General features: G+C 41.9%; 1 protein-coding gene across 6 annotated transcripts in view; it reads right to left on the bottom strand.

The window, feature by feature from the left end:
- Nucleotides 1–23,827, bottom strand: part of LOC123515594 (putative neural-cadherin 2) — a 394,007-nt gene that overhangs the window by 30,408 nt on the left and 339,772 nt on the right. For all 6 annotated transcript variants that reach the window (XM_045274363.1, XM_045274359.1, XM_045274360.1 and 3 more), the window contains one exon: nucleotides 17,051–17,179. In XM_045274363.1, the coding sequence (XP_045130298.1) occupies nucleotides 17,051–17,179 (129 nt within the window). The remainder of the gene's footprint in view (nucleotides 1–17,050; nucleotides 17,180–23,827) is intronic.

The following is a 23,827-nucleotide window of genomic DNA, read 5'->3' on the forward strand; positions in this document are numbered from 1 at the left end:
CAGGCCAGTCACTTGACCCAAAAAAGTCGTGACGGACGGTGCTGACCCTCGCTCCCTCCACCGTCTGGCCCAAACATTGCCTTGGGTCGTATTCTAAAACACAGACCTTTCATTAGCACTGTTTTCACCCATTTAACTGCCTATGGTCGTCCTTTGTTGACTTCCAGAGCAGAGTGGGATAATGTTTGCATGCTAAAAGAAAAGAATAAATGGTTAGTCCTGTATTTTCTAGGTTGCATAATGATTTAAGAGCTGCAGTGCAAAAATGTGTCTAAAAATCCAGGTTATTAGGGGGAAAAAATTGTCCGGCAGTGGAAAGATTAAAAGTGAAAAATATGGGTAATAAAGTCGTGGTGTTCTTTAGCATTAATAAAATATGATTCATGTTCAACCATCACTAGAATCACGGAAACACTCTTATTAACCCATCAGACCTCTATTGAAAGAAAATAATATAATGTATAGCCTCATTTCAATTAAATCAACCAGTCAAAAACCAGAGATGAAAAGTCCGTGGCGTTTTAATTTTTCCAAAGTTAATGTACAATCAAACTATCACTAGAAACGAGAAAACAACTGAAAAAAAATATATATGTAAAAAAATAGGAAAAAAGAAAAGAAAAAGAAAAACTGCAGCGCCTTTTTTGTTTTTTTTTAATCAATCAATCAATGCACTTGAAAAAAAGAAAATGAGTGTTGGTTTTGGACTAGTAGAGCCATCTGTCTCAGGTCTATGCATGTGGAATAAGGTGACCAGTCTCTCTCTCTCTCTCTCTCTCTCTCTCTCTCTCTCTCTCTCTCTCTCTCTCTCTCTCCTTTACCTTCCCAGTCACACGAGCAGCTGATCGATTCTCATTTTACCCTTGTTGTATCTACCTATCGCCAACCTCACTAGCACTGTAAAAATATTGCATAGAGACAGATGAGAAAAGAGTGAAAGCAGAAAGTTGTCAGTCACTTTTACGCTACCGAAATATTTATGAGAGCTCAGCGCAAAAATGTAGTGCGCGAAGGTTGCAGGTATTGAAGGAAAACAATTTTGAGTCTGGGTATTCATAGACAAGACAATTTTCCTCATATTTTTGGCTAATTCTTTCGATTATTCTATGGAGGTTGACACTTTAATGGATCTTTTCCTTTTAGCCTTTTCGTTAGACCTCTTTTCCTATCTACGTGTATTTATCTATGTACTAAAATGTAGAATCCACACAGGATGGCCCAAACAAGAATACAGGAAAACAAACAGGAAATACACACAAAAGCGGGAGCCGGTACAAAGAAATTCAATCCCACGCCTACTACTGACTGAAAAAAAAAAACACCACATGCATCATTCACACTTCCGAACAAGCCCACTAACACAGAAAAAAATAATGAAACAGAAACGGGAAGACCTAGAATAGAAAAGAACGAAAGTGAAATGAAATGTCGAAGCGCTTACGAAAACTGACCAGTCTTAACTCACGCCGCATACAACGAGACGCCACCACTTCCACATGACGAATGGTTCGATAAAACTAACGAAGATGAAAATATATAGCAAATAGGACGGCGTTAGTGAGACAAACCATCGGCCACGGAGGGAGTAAAGAAGGCAAGCTTAAGGAAGGCCCAGTGGGTAATGGTGCCCAGCTGGGAGAACCGGATATAAATCATCTCCCGGAGGCCAAGGCACGGCGGCCCTCATGCAGTGGAAAATATTACTCCATTACTCTGAGTAAACTTTTAAAACTGAAGAGGCGCTGGCAATGAGGTGAAAGGTGGACACGAGAGAGAGAGAGAGAGAGAGAGAGAGAGAGAGAGAGAGAGAGAGAGAGAGAGAGAGAGAGAGAGAGAGAGAGAGAGAGAGAGAGAGAGAGAGAGAGAGAGAGAGAGAGAGAGAGAGAGAGAGAGAGAGAGAGAGAGAGAGAGAAGCAGTGATCAAGACACAAAAATCACTACAAAACAAACCAACACACAAACACGGTAGAAAAGGATGAGAAAATAAAGTAAAAATCCTTAGACAGAGCAAGGTTGGCTGAGGGTACAAGAGGGGCTTAGAGGCTGGAGCGGCGCGGTAAGGAAAAACGTGAAGGCTCCCAGACACAGACCCTCTCAGACGCGCCGGGGGAGCCTCAACGGGAATACTTGTGCAGCCTCCCTGACCCCTTGAGACGCATCCAAAACATTCCTGGTGTCGCCGCCTTGCCTTGTGCTAAACGCGCTGACATTTCTTGAAGTCTCTTAAGGGAAGAAATTAATACAGAAGTTTAGTACAGGGAATATTATTAAAACGAGGTGTCTTGGGTGTTGTTTTATGCCATTATGAAAGTTCCAGCCTCTTCTTAAATATCTTGGTATACCTTGAACTCTCTTACGGAAAAAGATAACCTAGAAGTTCTATTAGGCAAGGTGACTTTAGTGTGTATTTCTGATTTGCTTACGAGAAATCCTGCTTTTCTTGTATCAAACGCCTCAGCATTTTACTTTAGTGTGTATTTCTGATTTGTTTATGAGAAATCCTGCCTTTCTTGTATTAAACGCCTCAACATTTGACTTTTGTATGCATTTCTCATTTACTTACAAGAAATCCTGCCTTTCTTGCATTAAACGCCTCAGCATTTCTTGAAGTCCCTAACAAGAAAAAACTTATACACGAACGTTACTAAAGGGAACGTTAATAGAAATAACAGTTGTTTTGGGTGTTTAAGACGTGATATCCAGTCACCGCCTTTGCTGGACTAAATACCTTAACATTTCTCAGTCTCAAGGAAATAAATAATAAAAAAAAAACTTTGCTGAAGAGAATATAAATACAATAAATACTTTTGGTGATGTTCAAATCGTAATAAGAGTAAATATTGAAGGTTGTAATGGACGTGTTCTGTTTTGTTTGCTTAGCTTGTCTGTTTTTTTTTTCTTTCTTTTTTAAATCTTTCGTTCATGTTGGCAAGTCTTTCTGCTTGTCTGCTTTATTTTTCAGTGTCGCTGCGCCGTGTTCGCGATGTTCAGATCAATAAAAGGCACGTCTTTCTGTGTGTCTGTCTGTCTCTTAAAAAAAAAAAAAAATAGTCTTCACAAACACACACATACACCTTTTGATAACTACTACGTGTCTTTTCATCTATCTGTCTGTATTGTCTGTTTGTCCGTCAAAACCCACCAAGCCAAACACACACACACACACACACACACACACACACACACACACACACACACACACACACACACACACACACACATTTTTCTGTCTTTTGTCTCCTCTCTTCTCCGTCTCCATCTACCTGTCAGTCTGTCCTTCCCAAGCTTAGTGATACACCGTTCTCTTTTTTTTTTTTTAATCTGTCAAAAAGACAAAAACGAAAAAGAGGAAAATAAAAGAAGTCATATCCCTGCCTCTCTCTCTCTCTCTCTCTCTCTCTCTCTCTCTCTCTCAAGAATGTTACCCCGGCGTGAGTGCATTGCTTGCTCAACACCTTCCCTGCCGTAATGACAGGCACGGCACGCGGGGAGTGACTCGGGTAATGCAGACACGCGACCCTCACCACCTTATGCACACACTCAAAAAAGTAAAGCGATGATAAACAAGTGGATGGGAAAAAAAAGAAACATAAAAAGCGGACAAACAGGAGCACCACAGAAAACGAGGTCAAGCACATCATAGAAAACTTGGAGAAACTTAAAAAATAAAGAAAAGCAGAGGAGGCGGAAAGGAACGTGATTGTGGTAAGAAAGAGGATAAGGAAGATTTTTTCAAGATTTATTTTAGGAGGATGAAGATAACAAAACTGTACCAATAGAGGGAAAAACAATGGATTTTAAGAAGAAGAGAACAAGATTGGAGAAGTGACAAATATAAGGCTTTTTTTTCTTAAGATTTACTTTAAGAGGTTGAAAAAGCAAGATTGTGGGAAAGAGAGAAATAAAAGAAAAAGTTTTAAAGATATATTTTTAGAGGAGGAGGAGAACAAGGTTGCAGAAAGAGAAATATAAGGATAATTTTATAAGATTTACTTTAAGAGGAAGAGAATAAAGTTGTTTGGAAAGAATGAAGCAAATACAAGAGATTGTGAAGATTGCTACATGAGACAAAAAGAGAAGAATATTCAAGATTTCAAGATCACACGAAGCTGAAAATGAACAAAACAGGAAAAAGAGCAACAACAAAAAAAAAGTATGGGAGATTTGAAGATGATTACAAGAGGGTGAAGAGATAAAGAGTGTAAGGAAAATTTCTAAATCACGCTAGGGTAAAAAGACATGATTACTGAAAAGAAAAGAAACAGTACCAAAGATTATCATGAAAGGTCGACGAGAGCGCGATGGCAGGGAAGGAGAAATATCAAGAACTCAACGGTCCTAAAACATGTCGCCAAGAGAAGAGAAAGTAAGTAGATCCCAACAATAGAGAAGTTTACAGGGAAGTCAGTACAAAAAGGGCAGAGAAACAGACCGAAAAGTTGTGGGAAGATTACAGCGATGAAAAGCGCCTCACAAAATCAGGAATAGTATGTAAGATCGAGGAGGTTATATAATTTTTCAAACAGACCACTATTTCCAAAGATTTATTCGCTCATAACCACAATTTCTCGATGGCCACAGAGATGATTATATGAAATTTTACTGGTGTTTTTCCTATTGAGAGCGTAAAATATGTGTTAAATTAGCACTAAAACAATAAAAAAAAACACTACTTAAAACTCTAACAAATACTTCTGAAGACCCCAATAACCTCCAATACAGCCGAGAGAGAACACTGATACACGCAAGAACACGAAGGTAAAACTAAAATCAAACTGGACACGGGAAGGAAGGATGGTAGGAAGGAAGGAAGGAAGGGCGTGTTTACTAAAAGGGCGAGGCTCGTGAAGCTCACCCTCCGCGTACAATAAAAGAGACTATGAACCTTTAAAAACAATGAAACGGCTCCCACACACGAGGATCCTCTTCTGGAAAACGTCCCGCGGCAACAGTGCAACAAATAACCGCCGATGAAAGTAATGTCGCCACCAGCGCCGCCGCAGCCTCGTGGGGGAAGGAAAAGGATGAAGCTCCACAAACTCCACTAAAACGGAGCCGCCGGACGCTTTACTATGCCATTAGTGAGACTGGAGTGGCAACGAGTGGCGCCCCGACCTGACCCGCCCCGCCAAGGAGGATGGGACGGGATAGGGACGGCAAGGAAAGGGTAGATAGGGACAGGAAGAGCTGTAGAGGGCTAGGAAGGAATCGAGAGGCAGTTAGACACGTTGGGAAAGAGAAGGATGGAGAAAGGCAGGAAAGGACAGGGAGGCAATGAAGGGGATGGGGTGTGGAGGAGTGGAGAGGCAGTAAGCAAGAAAGGGAGAGCCTGGACTGCATGGGGGAGAGGCTGGGACGGATTTGAAGAGGTGGGGAGGGCTGGGGAGAGGAAAGGAGTGGAGGGAAGGTACGGAGAGAGATGAGGTGGGGGGTAAGGAGGGAGGAGAAGCAGGGAGGGATGGGGGAAGGAGAGGGAAGGAAGTGATAGGGCGGGAAAGGGACAGGGGAGGTAAGGAAAGAGAGGGAAGGGGCAGGGAAGGTATGGGGGGGTGGCGCCACACTGCAGGCTACGTGGACTTTTTATTGCGCGGAGTCCGGACGAATACTGAATGCAGGAGTGGGTGTTTAGATGGAAATTAAACGCCAATATCAATTTACCTCACCTTGCAGCTGTGGAGACCTTCATAAGGGTAATATACCTTTTGTGTGTGTAGGGAGAAACAACTAAATGTTATCTTCCTTTTCCTATCTTTTTCCGTATCTTTGTACCGGTTTCTCTTCCTTTTTTTTTAACCTTATGTGTATGTGGAGAAAGAGAAACTGAATATCATCCTCTATTTTCTATGTAATCTTTTCTATATAACTTTGTACAAATTTTTTCTCCCCTTTCTGTACCTTTGGCCGGCTTCCTTCCTCCACGCATACATAAAAGCTTCTCTCTCATGCAAGAACAAAAACACCGCACGAGGCAGATATATTCCAAGTCTGCGTGGAATATAATCAACTGGTTTCTTAATGCATTTCCGCAAATTAGTGGCGTGAAGGACTGAGGTTGAAGCTGATGGCGACTCGGAGCTGAGCGGCGGGGCTCGTTTTGTGTCGGGCAGGGAGACAGACGCAGGCCCAAGAGGCTCACAGTGTATCAGCGGGTGAGACAATGGGCAGATTTAGTAGACACCGTTGGCAATACTATTCGAGTTTATTTTTCCGGGAGTGAGTGGGTACTTCGTCTATTAAATAAAGCCGCACATATACCTCTCGATTTTAAGATGCACCAAGAGCTCGTATTAGAAAAAAACAATAACTCAAAGGCTACATAGATGATTAGCCGCGTTCTCAAGACTGTTTCTCCTGTTAATATATACCTTATTAATCTGTCACTACAACAGTAAAAGAGTTGCCGAGATGATCAACCGCGTTCTCAAGACTATTTCTTCTGTTAATAATATGAAAAAAATCTTGTTAATTTGTCACAAGAACAATCAAACAATCCTCAAAATCTTGTGTAATTTTTGGAAGTAGAAAGAGTGCGGTGGAAAGATTTTTTCAGAATATAGTCCAATGGATAGATTTAGTAAACAGTGTAGGTCCCGCAGTTTGAATTTACTTTTTTACTTTTGGAAGAATGAGTGGATACTTCGTCTATAAGTAAAGCTGTATAAGAGTGACAGATGGACAATGAAAGCCAACGATCCTGAGAACAAGATTAAAAACACGGTGAAAGACTATTTGACCTACAATATGCAGCTCCTGGGTACCTAAAACTTACGTCATTGCTATACATTTACCCAGAACCTCTTGAAACTGCAATTTGTGTTAAGAATGGTAATAGAGGTAGCGGTATTAAAAGTTTTCGGCATGTAAGCAGGATAATAGGGAAAGGAAGCGGGTTTTGGTTGAGGGAAATGCTACAAACGAGGATCAGAGGTCACGACAGGAAGGAACAAAAGAGTGAGAAATCAAAACCTCCACGAAACGGAAACTCCACCATCTATACACCCACCCATCCACCTCCCACATCTCCCCACCTATTGCCCAACAAACACAAAAACTCTACCTATCCTTTGTTTTCCGTCCTCCCCTGTGTAAAACCTCCTAACATGACCACCTGCACTCATCACCTTCGTAAATCATCACCACCATCACCGCCACAACATCCGCGGCAAAACAAGGGAGGGACAACAAACGAAGCACGACAAAGCCCACTACAACCAAATGGGGAAAAAACAAAGCAAAACGAATCATTATCCAGCAGTAAAGAGACGACTATACCACACCAAGGCTTGAAAAGTATCGAACTCTCTTCAGAACAATGGCAATACAAGCACACAACATTCACTGAGGTTTGCTTTCATTTGCAACCAACGCGAGGGTGAACAGACTACAAATTGCAAGCGTAAACTGCGTCAAATTGCGGTAAACATTAACATTCCTTTCTAATTGCTGCGTAACACAAACAAAGGGTAAGCACCGAGACCGTGGCTATGAGGGAAGGGCTGGAGCAGGAGGGAGCCGGGGAGAAATTGGGCGAGTAGGATGGCATCAGATGGGCAGGGAGAGGGATGCAGGGAAGAGAGGCAAAGGACAAAGCAACACAACCTGACATTACAAACTCAAAGGACAAGACTGGCCTGCATAAAGGATAAAAGACTCCCAAGGGACACCATAGCACAGAAGCATAACATAAGCAACAGTGAGTTATTCTATAGAGAAGCCTTTATTTTTATTTTTACTTGACGTGCATCTGTCAATATGAAAATCACTTGCTAGCCTATTTCATGAAGATAATGGCTAGTTCCGCAGTGACTGCTCTCGTACATTTATAAAAAATTCTTCAGTTCTTTTTTCTTTTTGTCTTTTTAACTATATCAATGGGAGTAGTTAGTCGATTGCTTCTTCTCCTATTGTATGTATATTTCATGATGTTGATAGGTACTTCGAACTGATAACTTTCCAATTTCGCGTTTTCTCTCTCTCTCTCTCTCTCTCTCTCTCTCTCTCTCTCTCTCTCTCTCTCTCTCTCTCTCTCTCTCTCTCTCTCTCTCTCTCTCTCAAATGATTTATTTTAATTTTGAGAGCTGTAAGTCAAGCTACCTTTTATTACCCCTTCCATTTCTATATCTCGGCCAGTTTCCTTTGACGCGTGAGATAAGAGGAAAAAGTGAATTTTCTATTGTCTTCTTATCACAACGAAAACTCTTAAAAACTCTTGAAAGCAAAGCATACATAAGCTCCTTCGAACATCAGTCCGTCATTTTCATTGCATTACATGACAGGCGTCAGGGCATCAGGGCAGCAGGGGCGGGATGGGGTGAAGGATGAGTTATGCTCCAGGCCGCATCACAGGTGAGTGGTGTGGGCGACGCGTTAGGGTGCCTTCATCGATAACTTGCAATATTTCAGAGAACAGAGCCAGGCGTTAGATACAATGTAAAGACAAGGGGTACAGGTGACGCTGACAACCCAGTATGCGGAGGGAAGAACTGAACAGTGAACAGAGTGATGAACAGTAGTGCAGAAGAAGGCATGTAAAATATTAAATGTAATTATTAATTTCAATTAAAATTTTTCTCATCTGATAATTAGAATATGTTTCGTAGTTAAAAAAAATAGTCATTATTCACATGGAAAATATTCTATGCAGTTTTGAGTAGTGGTCAGTAGAATATAACGATATTCAACCAAAATAAAAAAAAAAGCATGAAGTGTGCAAACCTAAACTAAATCACTCTACTGAACGTGTCTGTCTGCTTTCCTGTCAAACTCTCCCACATTTCCAACTGTCAGCGTTTTAACTCTACTATTTTTTTTATGTGCCCAAGTCTGGTAGAAGTTTCTAAATATTTTCAAGGATGTCATCATGATAGCAGTGATAGTTTAACAGTGATCCCCACCGTCAGTAACAGATGATACGATTCAATACCTGACCAACCATCTCGGTGATCTTTAAAAATTGATGCAATGAAAGAAAAAAGGTTTGAAAATACAGACTCAGAATTATCTGCCTCGTCTCTTGAATCCTGAGACAACTAATAATCTCTATGTGCTCTGAAAATAGTCGCGATGCGAGAAGAAAACGTTTGAAAATACTCAGACAGAATTATCTCCCTCCTCTCATGAATGTATCTGGTTTCCTCCTCGCAGCATCGCCGCGTCCTGTGTAGAGTGGAGCAAAAGAGGTTCATAAAAGGCCTCAAATCGCCCTGACTCGTGTGGCTGCCTCGTTGCATCCCAGGGAAAATGCTGCGTCCCGGTGATAACAAGACCTGTATCTAAGTCCCTCACGCTACGAGTCACACTGCCTTCCATCCCGCATACGAGTATTTCACATTTTATCCGGGTTAGTTCGCTTTACATTTCGAGGTGGCTGCTGTATACCCGCAGCCGCCGTCCCGCATGTGTGTTACAAAACAGTGCATGGCTCCTCTTTTCAACATATAAATAAGAAAAATAAGGGAAGCTTCAAGAACCTGTCTGGCATAAACGTCCTTGGATATATATTTACTTATTTCCACCTGTTATCTTCATCCGTATATCTGTCAAGTCTAATCTTTAAAAGCTCAGCAATGGCTCAGAGCTAATACTATGATTACCGATGACTGAGTCTGACCTAATAGTTCTTTAAGATTAAATGGTACAAAGGAAAGATAAAAAAAAAAATCCCTCTAAAGAACTTTCGTTATTTTGATTTTTTGAGGAGAGATTTTAGATTTTTTTTTTATTTTGAAAGTGTTTTTAATTAATTTATTTTTCCTGATTTTGGTGGAGTGTTTGGGTCGGGATATTCTGTAACATGGAAACACAAGCCTGGGATGACCGCTGTACATGGGGAAAGGGAGGAAGGGGAGGGAGGGAAAGAGGGAAGGTCAATCGAGAATTTGTGCATCTAGTCAAAAAAAAAAAAAAAGTTCGGATTCCATGTATCCAACTCGAGTTACCACCACCACCACCACCACCACTATCACCACCACGACCGATAACAACAACATCATCACCACCACCACCACCGCCACCACCATCCCACCATTACCACCAATAACCACAATTCTACCAACAACAAAACACCTAAAAACAAACAGACCCACGCGCAGAGCACATCATAATTAACATTTCATCTGCATTGTGATGATTCTAACGCTTGAAAAAAGTAATAAGTACGGAGGAATATCTAGAAAATTACGTATAATTTCGAAATTCCAGAGAGAGAGAGAGAGAGAGAGAGAGAGAGAGAGAGAGTCAAAGCCGGTGATAACGCAGCGCCGAGACGAGACTGCATGCGATGATTTTAATATTCACGTGAAAAATATACTTGCTTATCTTTTCGTTTTTTTCTCGAGATTTTCAGCGTGAACTCTCTCGCATCGCACCGGAAATATAAACGTGTGTGTGTGTGTGTGTGTGTGTGTGTGTGTGTGTGTGTGTGTGTGTGTGTGTGTGTGTGTGTGTGTGTGTGTGTGTGTGTGTGTGTGTGTGTGTGTGTGTGTGTGTGTGTGTGTGTGTGTGTGTGTGTGTATGTGTCAATAGATACTGATACGAAACATACATGTAAACAATTTCAAACGGATATATAGATACATACGTGGCGTGCACACATTCATTGACAGCCTCACAGTCAGACACGCGGGCAAAACATACATTTCGACACAAACACATGCATACAAACACAATATCCATGTATATATCACGCAGACTAGGGCAATATGCATTAGTTTTCATGTCCGTATGGTATGCAATATAAAAAAAAATATATATAAATAAAAAAGAGGCAATGAAGTGAACCAGATAAAAAAAAAAACAAACAAACAAATAAAAAGAATTAAAAAAGTGGAACGTGATGAATACACGAGAATGCTGTTAATTAAACGCAATACAGATTAGTAAACATTTCAAAACACAGAGTTCGTATAATAATATTAATAATTTGCTCGGGAAAACGCATGCTGATATGTACTAAATGAACACATTGCGAAATTTCACATGCACAAGATTGTCTAAATGTGCAAAGAAGAATAAAAAAAAAAAAAAAAAGGAAAAAAACGAAATATTCTCTTGAAGTCACTGGGGAAACTAAACTCCGTGCCAGCGGTGGAAGAACTTGTTAACAAAACGCTGCTCCCGACCCCTCACCTCCCTAGGGCGATCACAGCCAATTAAACAACGCCATCGGGGACGAAAAAAATCAACTTCCTCGTTATCTATACAAAAATCATGAAAACATCAACTCTTTCACGGCCACTGCGTACCCTGGAGCTTATATGCGTAAGTTTAGGAGATTAGGCGGCAGCGGTGGTGGTGGTGGTGGTAACTCCAGCTGGATACATAGGATTCAAGGATCCTCTTTTTCCAGAACCACAAGTACAATTTCTCGACGAGGCTGGCTTGAGAGAGAGAGAGAGAGAGAGAGAGAGAGAGAGAGAGAGAGAGAGAGAGAGAGAGAGAGAGAGAGAGAGAGAGAGAGAGGAGTGTGTGTGTGTGTGTGTGTGTGTGTGTGTGTGTGTGTGTGTGTGTGTGTGTGTGTGTGTGTGTGTGTGTGTGTGTGGGGTGTCTGGGAGTGTACGGAGGGGTAGCACCTTGGTAAGAGGATGGGCGCCCCGGCATGTCACGGGAGATCTGATTACCCTGGTCCCCACGTACACCCCAGCTCGAACGCATGGCTCCCAGTAGCTGCTTTTAGGCACAGCAGCGGCCACATCCCGGGCAACGGCGTCGCTCAGCGGGTACTCGGCTGGAGAATTCCAGGCGAGGAATTGAGGCTGCATATCTCCTCCTCCTGTGCATCCTCCAGTCATGGGTTAAATGACAGTCTGGGATGGCCACAGTCTTCCACTGTGGGCTCTCCAGCAGCGCTGGGGGGGAGACGTTTTTCAGGGCGGTGCTTCTGGTTTACCAGTAAGTTCCGGCCACCTCCTGCAGCCATCCTCAGCCGCTGGTCGTCTTGGCACCCGTCATGCCACCAGCACCAGTTGAGGGTGGTCAAGAGTGTGGTATTGAGGAATGCGTACCCTCTCTGTCACCTAAATCCTTTCGTAGCGCAGGTCTCTCCTTCTCCATGAGAAGGAGAGACATCGTCATCGTTAGCGATGGACAACCATAAGCAAGCAAGTAAGCAAGTGTGTAAGTGTGTGTGTGTGTGTGTGTGTGTGTGTGTAATTCACCTCGGTCATCTGCTGGTCACCCAGCCAGTCTTCCCCATTACGGAGCGAGCTCAGAGCTCATAGACTGATCTTCGGGTAGGACTGAGACAACATCACACACAACACACACCGAGAAAGCGAGGCCACAACCCCTCGAGTTACATCCCTTACCTATTTACTGCTAGGTGAACAGGGGCCACACATTAAGAGGCTTGCCCATTTGCCTCGCCGCCCTGGGACTCGAACCGGGGGCGGCGAGGCAAATGTGTGTGTGTGTGTGTGTGTGTGTGTGTGTGTGTGTGTGTGTGTGTGTGTGTGTGTGGCGATGGGGGGGGGGCTGAGTGGAGAGGAGGTAGCGCTATGAAGCGTGACTTGCTGAACAACAAGATAAATAAAAAGGAAAAGAAGATATAAGTTTAGAAGGAAATTTCGAAGACACACACCCAGCAAAGGGAGTGATCGAGTAAACTACACCTTCAGCACCTATACTGTAATCCCTGCTTAGAAAATTAATTAAGGTTAAACAAAGTAATTACCAGTAAGATTCGTAATTAGGGAAGAGATCACATATTGAAAACAGATATAATAACTAAACAAGCGAACTCCCACAAACCTAAAACCACTAAAATAACTAAACCTGAAACTGTTCCTATTGGAGAGTAATTTCTGACCAAAAGCATCGGAAGAATACTGAGATTCCTTCCTGGCTTGTATCGTCTGTATCAAAGTGAAGGCTTCCACGGAGGCTGGCTGGCTGCTTCCCCTCATTTGAGTCACGGAGGCAAGCAGGGGGAAACCTTGGTGGCGAGACTGTGGGTCTGTGTGGGTTCGATCTAATGCCGCAGCTGCACTGAGTTAATGTGGCAGCGGTTCGCTTAATGGTGGGCGAGGTGATGAGTGTGCGTGTGTGAGGCTTCGAGTGTGGCGGGCCGAGCTGCAGTCTTACAGGTTTAGCAGGTGAAAGAATCAGCTCCCAGTCATTTCTATCGTCAAGTCTGCCGCCTCTCTTCTCTCTCCCACGTCTTACATGCTTTGCAGATGCAGGGCCTGAAGCTCTAAAGCTTTCCTGTTACCTCGGCTGCTAATTCTCACACGCACGTCATTACTTACTGTTGAAGACGTAAAAGTTTACTGGATTGTCCGTACGTCGCAGTTTTAAATGTCTCGTGGACGAATGAACTAAAGAAACGTCTGTAAAACATTTCTACTATGTCCGTTTCTTTTATCACTGGCATCGTTCCTGGCATCGATCTACATTCACACCTGCTGCTGAAGAGAAGAAAATTCAGTCTCTTTATAAATCGCGCTGCCAGAATTACACAATCGTATCTAAAGCATTCCCATCACCGCGTCAGCTCTTTTTTCTCCCCACGTCATTTAACATTGATCGGCCTCCACAGTCCGCTATTAAAGAGAGAAGATTTACATTTTCTTTCACATGTGGCGGTGGGAAAAAGTTGCAATTTTAGATATCTTTTCCTGAAAGGACTAAAAGGGCTTTCCCAAGGCATTTCATTTACTACGTCTCCTTTTCTCATCCTCCAAGTTTCACATCTGGTAGAGAGCATAAGATTATTTTCTTTCATATGTGGCGGTGGAAAAGTTGTAATCTTATATATCCTGCTGACGAAAAGAATAATAATGAAAAAAATATGATTTCTAAAGTAATTTATTCACTCCTCTCAGGCAAGTCATCCTCAACATACATCAAATTTTTACATCTGCTGAAGAGTACGAGATTATTTTCATTACACGTGGAGAGAGTTGCAGCTTTACATATTTTTGCTGATGAGGGAATTAAAGAAAGACTTCTAAAACACCCTGTACGTCTTTCGCGCATATCATATTAACATGGACCTAATTTCATATCTGGTAGAGAGCATAATATAAGTTTTTTTTTCATACGTAGTGTTGACAGATAAGACCTTGAACTTCCTCCCTGTAATTATCCTTCCGTTACCCTTCGTTAACTACACAGACAGCCACTAGGGGGAGAGTCCAGGAGGGTGCTATCACATGAAATACGAAATCAGTCACACACACACACACACACACACACACACACACACACACACACACACACACACTTAATATCTGTGGTAGTATAATAGTGACGAATACGAGTAACCCTTGTCTCTCTGGTGTCTTTGCAAATATCCCTTTATTACGTTAACACTCCGGACCATCACTAGAGGGAGGCACCAATAAGGCCTGTCACACAAAATAAGTCACACGCATATACGAAATATCTGACCTGCGGACCGGCCATGACTGTGAGCCCATGCGGTCAGTGCGGGACCACTTTCCGCTGATCTTCTCCGCACTAAATTTTGCACAAGACTTTGATGGTAACTTTTAAGACATCCCGGAAGTCTTGGCTCAGAGCGAGGCTGGGTATGAGCTGGATGCATTGCAGAGAAAGGCAACGAGGAGTGAAAGACTGGGATGCGGAAAGTAACGATGGAAAGAGAGATATTTTGACATTTAAAAGCTTCCTGGGACTTATACACAGAGGGATATTACGAGGCTCTGTTTGCTCCACACTGCTATTATTTTTTTAGTAAGGCAAATTCGCAGCTTCAAGAAAAAAAACAAGACAGAAACAGGCAAACACCGAGACATTTAAACATTTTTAGGAAGATGAAACATTTGAAACATTTAATTATAGCTTGCAAAAAATAATACAAGAATTTTCTCCAATGTGTGATCATCTACTTTTTTTTAGCAAGGTAACTTTACAGCTTCAAGGGATTTTAAATGAAAATAAATACAGTGAGGCAGAGACAGAGAAGCAATCATTATGACATTTCAAGAATTCAAGAAACATGCAGATACACGAACATCACTCACCTGCTGTCTCTACAATAAAATTTCTTTACTAGGGTATGCTCGCAGCTTCAAGGTATTTTAAGATGAAAATACAAAAACAGAGATAGAAAAAGAGAAACCAAAGGACATTTAAACATTTCCTGGATACATCGATAAAGGGAAGTCAATCATTCTTTTCTAGTAAGGTAAGTTCGCACCTTCAAGTGATTTAAAAGGAAGAGAAATATAATGAGAGATACGAAAAGGGAAACAAAAGGGCATCTAAAGACCTGACCTCCAGGATACATAGATACAGGCGCATCAATTATTCTTTTCTAGTAAGGCAAATAAGTAGCATGAAGGGATTTAAAAGGAAGAGAAATACAGTGAAAGAAACACGGAAAGACAGACATCAGGATATCTAAAGAATTCAAGGTCCATCAGTGAGTCTGTCTCTTCCGCAAGATTATTTTTCTAGTAAGGTAAGTTTCCAGATTCGAAGGATTTAAAAAAAAGGGAAAAAAGGGAAGAAAAAGCTGGAGTTGATGGAGTATGAAGAGCACGGGAGGCAACATGAGATAACGGCAGAGAAGAGGAAGAGAGAGAGAGAGAAAAAAAAAAAGGGAGAAAGAGAAGAGAAAAAGTAAAAGAGGCCGTGCGGGAAAGTAAACACTTTTTTTCCTATTCCTGTTCTTTTTTTCTTTCTAGCTTTTATTATTATTTTCTTTATCACAGTCATCAGTGGAGGTTGTACAGCAGGCAACACATAACACGCAGAAAATAGTCAGTTTTAACCTCAACTAAATTCTGAATCAGTGATAGTCAACCTGGGTATATGGCGACCCCTAGGTGCATCAAATTTCACAAAGGCGACATGGGACTAGAAATACATGGAGGTGTGCATGACATATACGTAGTGTGGTGTGTATAAGAGCGCAGAGTAAAGAAGACATGAAAATTGTATCACGTAATTTGTGGATGACATAGGAGGCAGTAGGAAAAGATGTGGTAAGAAGAAAATTGCGGATCTGGTAAGAAATTTAATCAAACTGAGAATAAAGCAACAGAAACTTATGTATTATTATTATATCAGTACATTACACGCACTCGACTCGACTTATTTTCTATTGTACACATTTAGCTCTTACTCTTATTACTCTTTCCATACTTTTTAAAACAGTGAGCATGGATTCTGTTATTTGTTCACCCTTGGGTCTTCAAGTAAGAACAGCACTGGCCAAGGGGGACAAAAAAAAAAAAAAAAAAGAAAAGAGAAAAAAGCTAAGGAAAAAAAGAAAATAAAATCCCACAGGTGTGTCAATATCCAAGGTATCAGACCTCCTGTGCATCGGAAAATAACCAGGTGGTATTCCAAAGGTCAACAAAGGACAAAACAGTAAAGGGAAAATGTATAAGAGTGATCTGGGACTGAACTTCCATCAATTCAACGCAGAAAAAAAAAATCTTGTGTTCTGCTTCTGTATCTTATGTCCCTTCAGGGAGACCATAACGCAACACAAAAGACAAAACTACGGCTCGGTATAAAACGTTCCAGTTCCAGTCTTTCTCATGTAAGCTGATTGAACTAAAATGAGTATTGAATCTGGAGAGTTGAGTTCCAGACCACAAAAATACACTTCGTCATGATTTTCACTTAACCCTTTTACTTTAACCCTTTTACTGTTCTGCTCGTCTTTTGGTCAGCATTCAGAGCAGTGGAGAGAGAGAGAGAGAGAGAGAGAGAGAGAGAGAGAGAGAGAGAGAGAGAGAGAGAGAGAGAGAGAGAGAGAGAGAGACCATGTCCATACCAATCACTCAAGATAGTCCCTGTGGAAAAGTTAAAAATCCACACCAAATTGCACCTTGAAACCAAAGATACCAGTGCCAGAACACCTCGAGAGACTGAGGTGTGAATGGAATTATCACCTGGAAAGGACTTACTTCAAATGGTCGAGCTCAGCTTCAAAATAGCTTCAAATAGAAATAATGGCAAGAGACGTCTGACGAAACATTAAAGTGACTAAAAAAAAAAAAAGTCATTCTACAAAACACAATGAAGGGACTGAAAGACAAAAGGGAATATGAGTAATGTGCGTGTGTTTACTGACCGTCAGAGTGGGAGGCGAACACGGTGGCCACGGAGGCGCCATGTGGGCTGTCCTCGGAAAGGGAGGCGCAGTAGCGGGTTTGGGAGAACTCCACGAACGACACGTCTGGTCCTGATGCTAATCTCGTGGCTGTAGGAAAGAGAAATAGGGAGTTAAAAATATGCATCTACCCAATTATTTTTCTTCCTTCCTACCTGTTTGTCTGTCTACATTCCTCTGTGTTTCAATCAAGTAGGATAAAGGCTTACAATATTCCCAAACTGTCATGCCCAAATTACTGATCTTACGAGAGCCTGTACACAACCTCAAATCCTGTCCAGCACACCAGGAACCTGTAGAAACTTTCAATTCGGTCAATCTTTCCAGTCGAGCCACGCATCCGTTCGTGTTCAATGGCCCAGACAGATAAATAAACAGAAAAACAAAATAGTTTTTTTGTCCTTTTTGAGATAATACCTCACTCCTATATGCCCACAGTTTGCTGGCTTTTATTGTTCCCGGTTTCACTTTACGATATGACGGACGGGGCCAGGCCAGCGGGTGAATGAGTGGCTGAATTTAGAGCAGCGCATCACAGTCCATCCTTCCGAACGGCGTGACTTTTTCTGGCGAGTGTTTCCATCACGACGCCGGATGAAGATAAGAGGATTATTGTGTGTGTGTGTGTGTGTGTGTGTGTGTGTGTGTGTGTGTGTGTGTGTGTGTGTGTGTGTTTTGCTTGCTAATATTTCCTGGTCTGAATAACGGAAGATGTATTAGCGAGACGAGGCTTTTATCGACGTCACGGGAAAAGAGTGAGTAAAGCAAAGGAAAATTATTGAAATGCAGAAAAATGGAAAAAAAAAAGAGACGAAAGAACGAAAACTGAAAACAGAAACATAATGCGACGATGCGAAAATGTTAACGCACAATGCAAGACGAAAATGAAAGAGAATAATAGACGAAGAAATGTGCAGAAAATAATGAAATGAAAATAAGTTCAAGAGAAAGACAGGAATAGATTGAAACACTGGAAGTAATAAAAAGGAAAGAAGGAGTGTGCCAAAGCAGGTCATTAATCAACCAGGTAGAAGCAACAGCAGGTGAAGGTCAACACGAACATCAATCACTCTGACTTCACCTCTTTTGGATGAAGAAGCACAAAACACTCCCTCCTCGCACGGAAAAGCAACACTCAACTCGCACGGAAACACAACATAACATTCAACTCGCAAGGAAACACAAAACTCTACTTGTAAGGAACACAGCACACTACCTACTCGCAAGGAAACACAACACACTCCCTCCAAAGGAAACACAACACAAACACACACACTACTCAAGGAAACACAACACAAAACGCAACTCGCACGGAAACACAGCACAATCACTACTCGCACAGAAACACAACACAACACTCAACTCGCACGGAAACACAGCAAAGTCACTACTCGCATGGAAACAGAAGACAACACTCAACTCGCATGGAAACAACACAACACTCAACTGCACTACTCGTAAGAGAACACCGCACAACACTCAATTCGCACGGAAACAGCACAGTCACAACTCGTACAGAAACACAACACTCTAACTTGAAGGAAGCCACAATTCTCTCTACCCTCAATGAAAGAACAACAATAACAACATCTTGTAGAAAACAAATCACAATACGACCAAATAAACATTCTAAAAAACCGCGACGTGCATTGACCTTTTGAAAACCATTTCTTTACCTGGACACCTTTTCTCTCCTACCTACCACTAAAAATCACCCTTGCGAACAATGCCTTACGATTCTGAGCCATATTCGGAAACGCTTTGCCCTCTCACGACGACTATTTCCAAAGACTCTGGTTGAAGATACTCATGTTTTTAAGGGTATTTTTATGGCTCTGGTGATGGATTAGCAACATTTCTAGTACATCATGAGGAGAAACTGTCTTGAAAATCCGGCAAATCGTCTATGGGAACTTAAAAACTTGTCGGGGTGAGAGAGCAAGGCGTTTCGGAATATGACCGTCAAAGCGACTATACGTTCCAGGCCATGGCAATCTGCAGTGACCTTAAGAAAACCTCCCACGTTGTACACTACTGCGAAAAAAGGCTAAAAATAAGGAAGTACAGTACAAAACAGCACGAGAAACACGAGCATCTGAAAGCACGGCAATGTGCAATATAGTCGCCAGAGGGGGTGGATACTGCACTAGATCGCGAGACAACACAAAAATTGGCAACCCGCGTATCTAAAAGCGTGTTTTGTCAGTGGGTTCGTAGCGCTGCCTGTTCTCACGTGGCCTGGGAACCGGTGAGTGTGTCGCTGTAATGTAAACAAAATACACCGGGGCTGAGAACGCAAAGATAACACACACACACACACACACACACACACACACACACACACACACACACACACACACACACACAAAGCCGCAGGGGACGTAATATGCTTAAGAGAAACACATTCCTGCAAAATTATCTTCAACCATTTCTGTGATCCAGTAAGCCTTCTATCTTTCCATCTATTCTATCTATCTACCCATCTACCTACCAAACTACTTATCTATCTATCCATATACCTACCAAACTACCTATCTATCCATCTATCTATCTATCTATCAATCTGCCTACCCACTCACCTACCCATCTATCTAATAACTAACTTAACCACGTATTTGAAAGTTACTGCAGGGCAAAAAACCACAGAAAACGGATGAAATGCAGTGCCTCACCCAGATCACGTCCCCCGCGCGCCGCCACGCTAATGCAAACCCTTCAGTCCGTCCGTCACAGAGTCAACACGGTGGGAAGGTGACGTACGAGAAGCGGTGGGATGGATTTACTTAATGTGCCTCGTGACGTTAATGTTCCCGTCACGTGACACTTTCATTTGGGGTAACATAAATTCAAATATAAAAGGTCATACTGTGGTTAGAGAGTTGGTTCTCTCTCTCTCTCTCTCTCTCTCTCTCTCTCTCTCTCTCTCTCTCTCTATGACAAATATAATAAAAAATAGAATTCAATGTGTAAGTTTTTTTCTGGTGTAAAATAAATGTAACGCTGCACGTTTTTATTATTTTTTTGCGCTGCCTCTTGCTGTAAATAAATAAATAAAAATAGGAAAAAAGCTGCCAGGAAGTCGTGCCTCTTTTATGGGGTGAATGTATTGATAAAGGGTCTTCGTGAGTGACAGTGGTAAGTAGTGTGAAGACTGTGCGATAGTTGAAACAGCTATCAGTGAATTTAATGTTTAGTGTTCTCGTTTTCTATATTTTAAATGTGCTGAAAGATTTGAAAGGTCAAGGTCAAGTAATGTATAGGAGGTTCTGTTTAGTGAATTCCCGCCATAAATAAAGGAGGCTCTCTATTCAAAGGATGGAGAGATAGTGAAGCTTCAAATAGTTAGTTGTTCACACACTAGTAAATCCATTGCGTGAATTTGTCAAACACACACACACACGCACACACACACACACACACACACACACACACGCGCGAAAAAAAAACAGTAAAAAAAATTGTGGAAACTTGCAAGCGAGCGTACATTAAATCAAACGAAGAGGGACACTCGCCGAACTTGGTAACGCTCGTGTCATTAGCGTCGCCCTGATGACGAGTTACGCACCTGACATTCGACCGCCGCCAGACCAAAAACACACACACACACACACACACAGGAAGCAGAGCAGAGTCCAGGCAGAGTCCGCCCCGTCACTGCTGCTGTGATGTGGACTTTGCTTTCTTACCATGAGTGTTTTGAAAGGCCACAAAGATGATCAGTCGTTTTTTTTTTCTTTAAGTTTCTCCTGTTAACCCCTTTAGTACTGGGACGTATTTCTACCCGAGTTTTGGCTACGATAAGACCATTTTATTGACATTAAGAAAGGTCTATGGAGGTCAAAAGATTAAAGGTCACAGTCTTCACTATTTTAATCCCCACATGAGTTTCTGAAATCGTTTAAAATCACCAGACAGTGACCAGAATGAATATGGAAACGCGTCATGGCAGTGAAGGGGTTAATGACGTAGGAGTCTTGTTACTCTGTCACTAGAAGCGTGAAAAAAAAAATCCTTAAAAACTTGTATAACTTAAACTAAAGCCTTTGAAAAATAGTGTTTTGGAACAGTGCAGGCCTGTGTCTGGTGGCTGCGTCGGTCATTCGGTCAGTGGTGGTTTACTTACGCGTGTCAAAGAACCACAAAATGAATATAATCTGAAGGTAACTCTGATGCGTGAATGATGTATGGGATTTTTGACTGACGGAGCCTCGATGCCCACACACATACACACACACACACACACACACACACACACACACACACACACACACACACACACACACACACACACACACACACACACACACACACACCGTAGCGAGGATGATGATATTTCCTTTAACCCTGCGTACAGTACAAACTTTTACCCCGGTATTTTGTGGCACAAGTCCAGCGAAATACTTTAAACTCATAAAAAAATTACTGCGAGCGAAATTCTTGACTACGTTCAGCTTGTAGCGAGGACGAAGTAGCCTTCTGGTGAAAATTACAGGAAATATTCGGCGTGGGAAACCTCAGAAGCAGTTGAATTATTTGATGTGGACTAAAATATTCGTCATCCTGCTGCGTTTTGACTGTCAGAATATTTTAGAAGCAACGAGGAAATTCCCAGAGCCTCAGGAATCGTCTTCAGCACGCCATCTGGCCTCTCCAAGTCATCATTTCCGTGCTCATACGAGGAGCCTCTTCCGAAATGGACAGAGTCACTTCCCTCGTAAAGGTGATGGGGAAAAGACATTTACTGTTCCCTCTCCCTCGTTGGTGACATCTTACTCTCCCACCTATCTCGTATACGTCCCGCCTTCTCCTTTTAATTGTCTTGCTACTGCGACAACCTAAATTTCTTCGACTTAATTAACTTTGGGGTTTCGCTTCCACGGAAAACGTATTTGCATCTGGCGTAATGGGATCTCCTCTTCTTTGCATGTATTGAAAGGAAAAATATGCAGAGGTACCTTTTCACGTATAGATTCCATTGGCTCTTGTCTAGTACTCCTCTTGCATAAAAGAGATCGATTACTGACTTCCTATTCGTTGCATCCCACGCACCCAGGAGTGATGCATTGAGAGTGACTTTGTTCCTCACCCAGCCAACACTCGCTGCTCCATTTCCAGGATAATAGGCGTCAAGTGATTGCCTCCGCCCAAGTGGTGCGAGGGAGGGTTTAGGCGCAGCTTGACGTGGCGAGACTCAGGTGCAGAGAGGACGGAATGCCAAGAAATTTATGCGAGATTCATGAATGTAAAGTCTCTCGGATCGGATTTGCTCTCTCTCTCTCTCTCTCTCTCTCTCTCTCTCTCTCTCTCTCTCTCTCTCTCTCTCTCTCTCTCTCTCTCTCTCTCGCTGTCAAATAAAACTAACTGCATTCCCGCCGGTGTTGCCCCCAAAGCTTCTGAAAAGTGAAGGTAACAATTTCCAAGTCAATTTCTTTGGCGGCAACCTTCCGACACTTTTATTAATATAAGGTCGCCTCCTGTTGCTTAATTTCTTTTCCTTGCCACCGAGGTTTGGTTAGACTCATCCGAAACAATCTGCAAGCCTTCCTAATTAAACTAGGAAAATTGAAAATGAATATGAGAAAATGAGTGAGAGAAAATTATAAACTGATTAATTTCTTCCATCAAGAGATTGCATCCGTAATTTCAACGATTCTGAGCTGAAATTCGGTTAAAAAACTTCGGTATAAAAACGAGTGCAGGACAATTCTAAACTGACTCATTTTTCCGTCAAAGTTTGGTGTATGATATCAACTGTTCTGAGTCATCGTTCAGTTTTGCATGTCAGTCACCTGTCTTATTTCTCCACTTTATATTTAACAAGAGCGTCATTTCCTTATGGAGTTCTTTGTAGAGTCAAGGCCCAAAGTTTGCTCACACGGCGTACTCTTTTCCAATAAACTCATCATTTAGTCTTAACTGTAACTATAACCTGTACGCCTGATGACTTCCTGCAATTCCCCTTACTTACTTATGTTCTTATGAAAGTCCTCCACTGTGGTGCCTGCCGCCTTACATTACCTGAGAAGAAAAATTCCAAGACTGAAGGAAGACATCAAACACAGTGGACGTGAGAGCGTCAGGTTACAAGACTTTGCTGGTCACGACTGTACATAACCAGGAATTAATGATGGTTTTCTCTCATACATATTTCAGTGCGAGTCATTACCCATACCCTGCAGATGGTTTCCTTGAATCTGGTGAGTGATAAGAGGATCAAAAAGCGACGCGGAACAGTTAACAAAAGCAAATAACTAAATAAAACGAAAACCAGGATATTGTAAAGCAGGATAGGATATTTTTGCGAAATGCGAAGAAAAGACACGACTATGAAAATTTTTTGGTGCTCAACACAGCGGAAAATGATAAAAGTTCCTTAGAGCCAGTTTTTCTTGTTTCCATTCTGTCTATCAACAAACACGCCGGCCTGTTCTGCATTTCCCTCCGCTGCTTTTCTCTTAAATATTCCGTCGCAGTGTTCTATCCAGTCATTTTTCGGTTTCATCTCACTCATATTGTTTAAAGAAGTGAAATCGCATTACAAAAAAAGTCAAAACTATTTCCACCTACTCCAGAAGTTTCAGTCAAGCTTTACGAATCTCTTCTATATGCAGTTCATTAGTATGTATATCTATTTGTACTATTCATACATCTTAATATAATAATGAACTCAGTAGTGCATAGGTGTACTTTCATTCCTCTTGGTCTTTACTGATTTCTATTTCCTTCTATTTTCTTGCA

The sequence above is a fragment of the Portunus trituberculatus genome, chromosome 39, assembly GCF_017591435.1.
Source record: "Portunus trituberculatus isolate SZX2019 chromosome 39, ASM1759143v1, whole genome shotgun sequence".
NCBI classification, from domain to species: Eukaryota; Metazoa; Arthropoda; class Malacostraca; order Decapoda; family Portunidae; genus Portunus; species Portunus trituberculatus.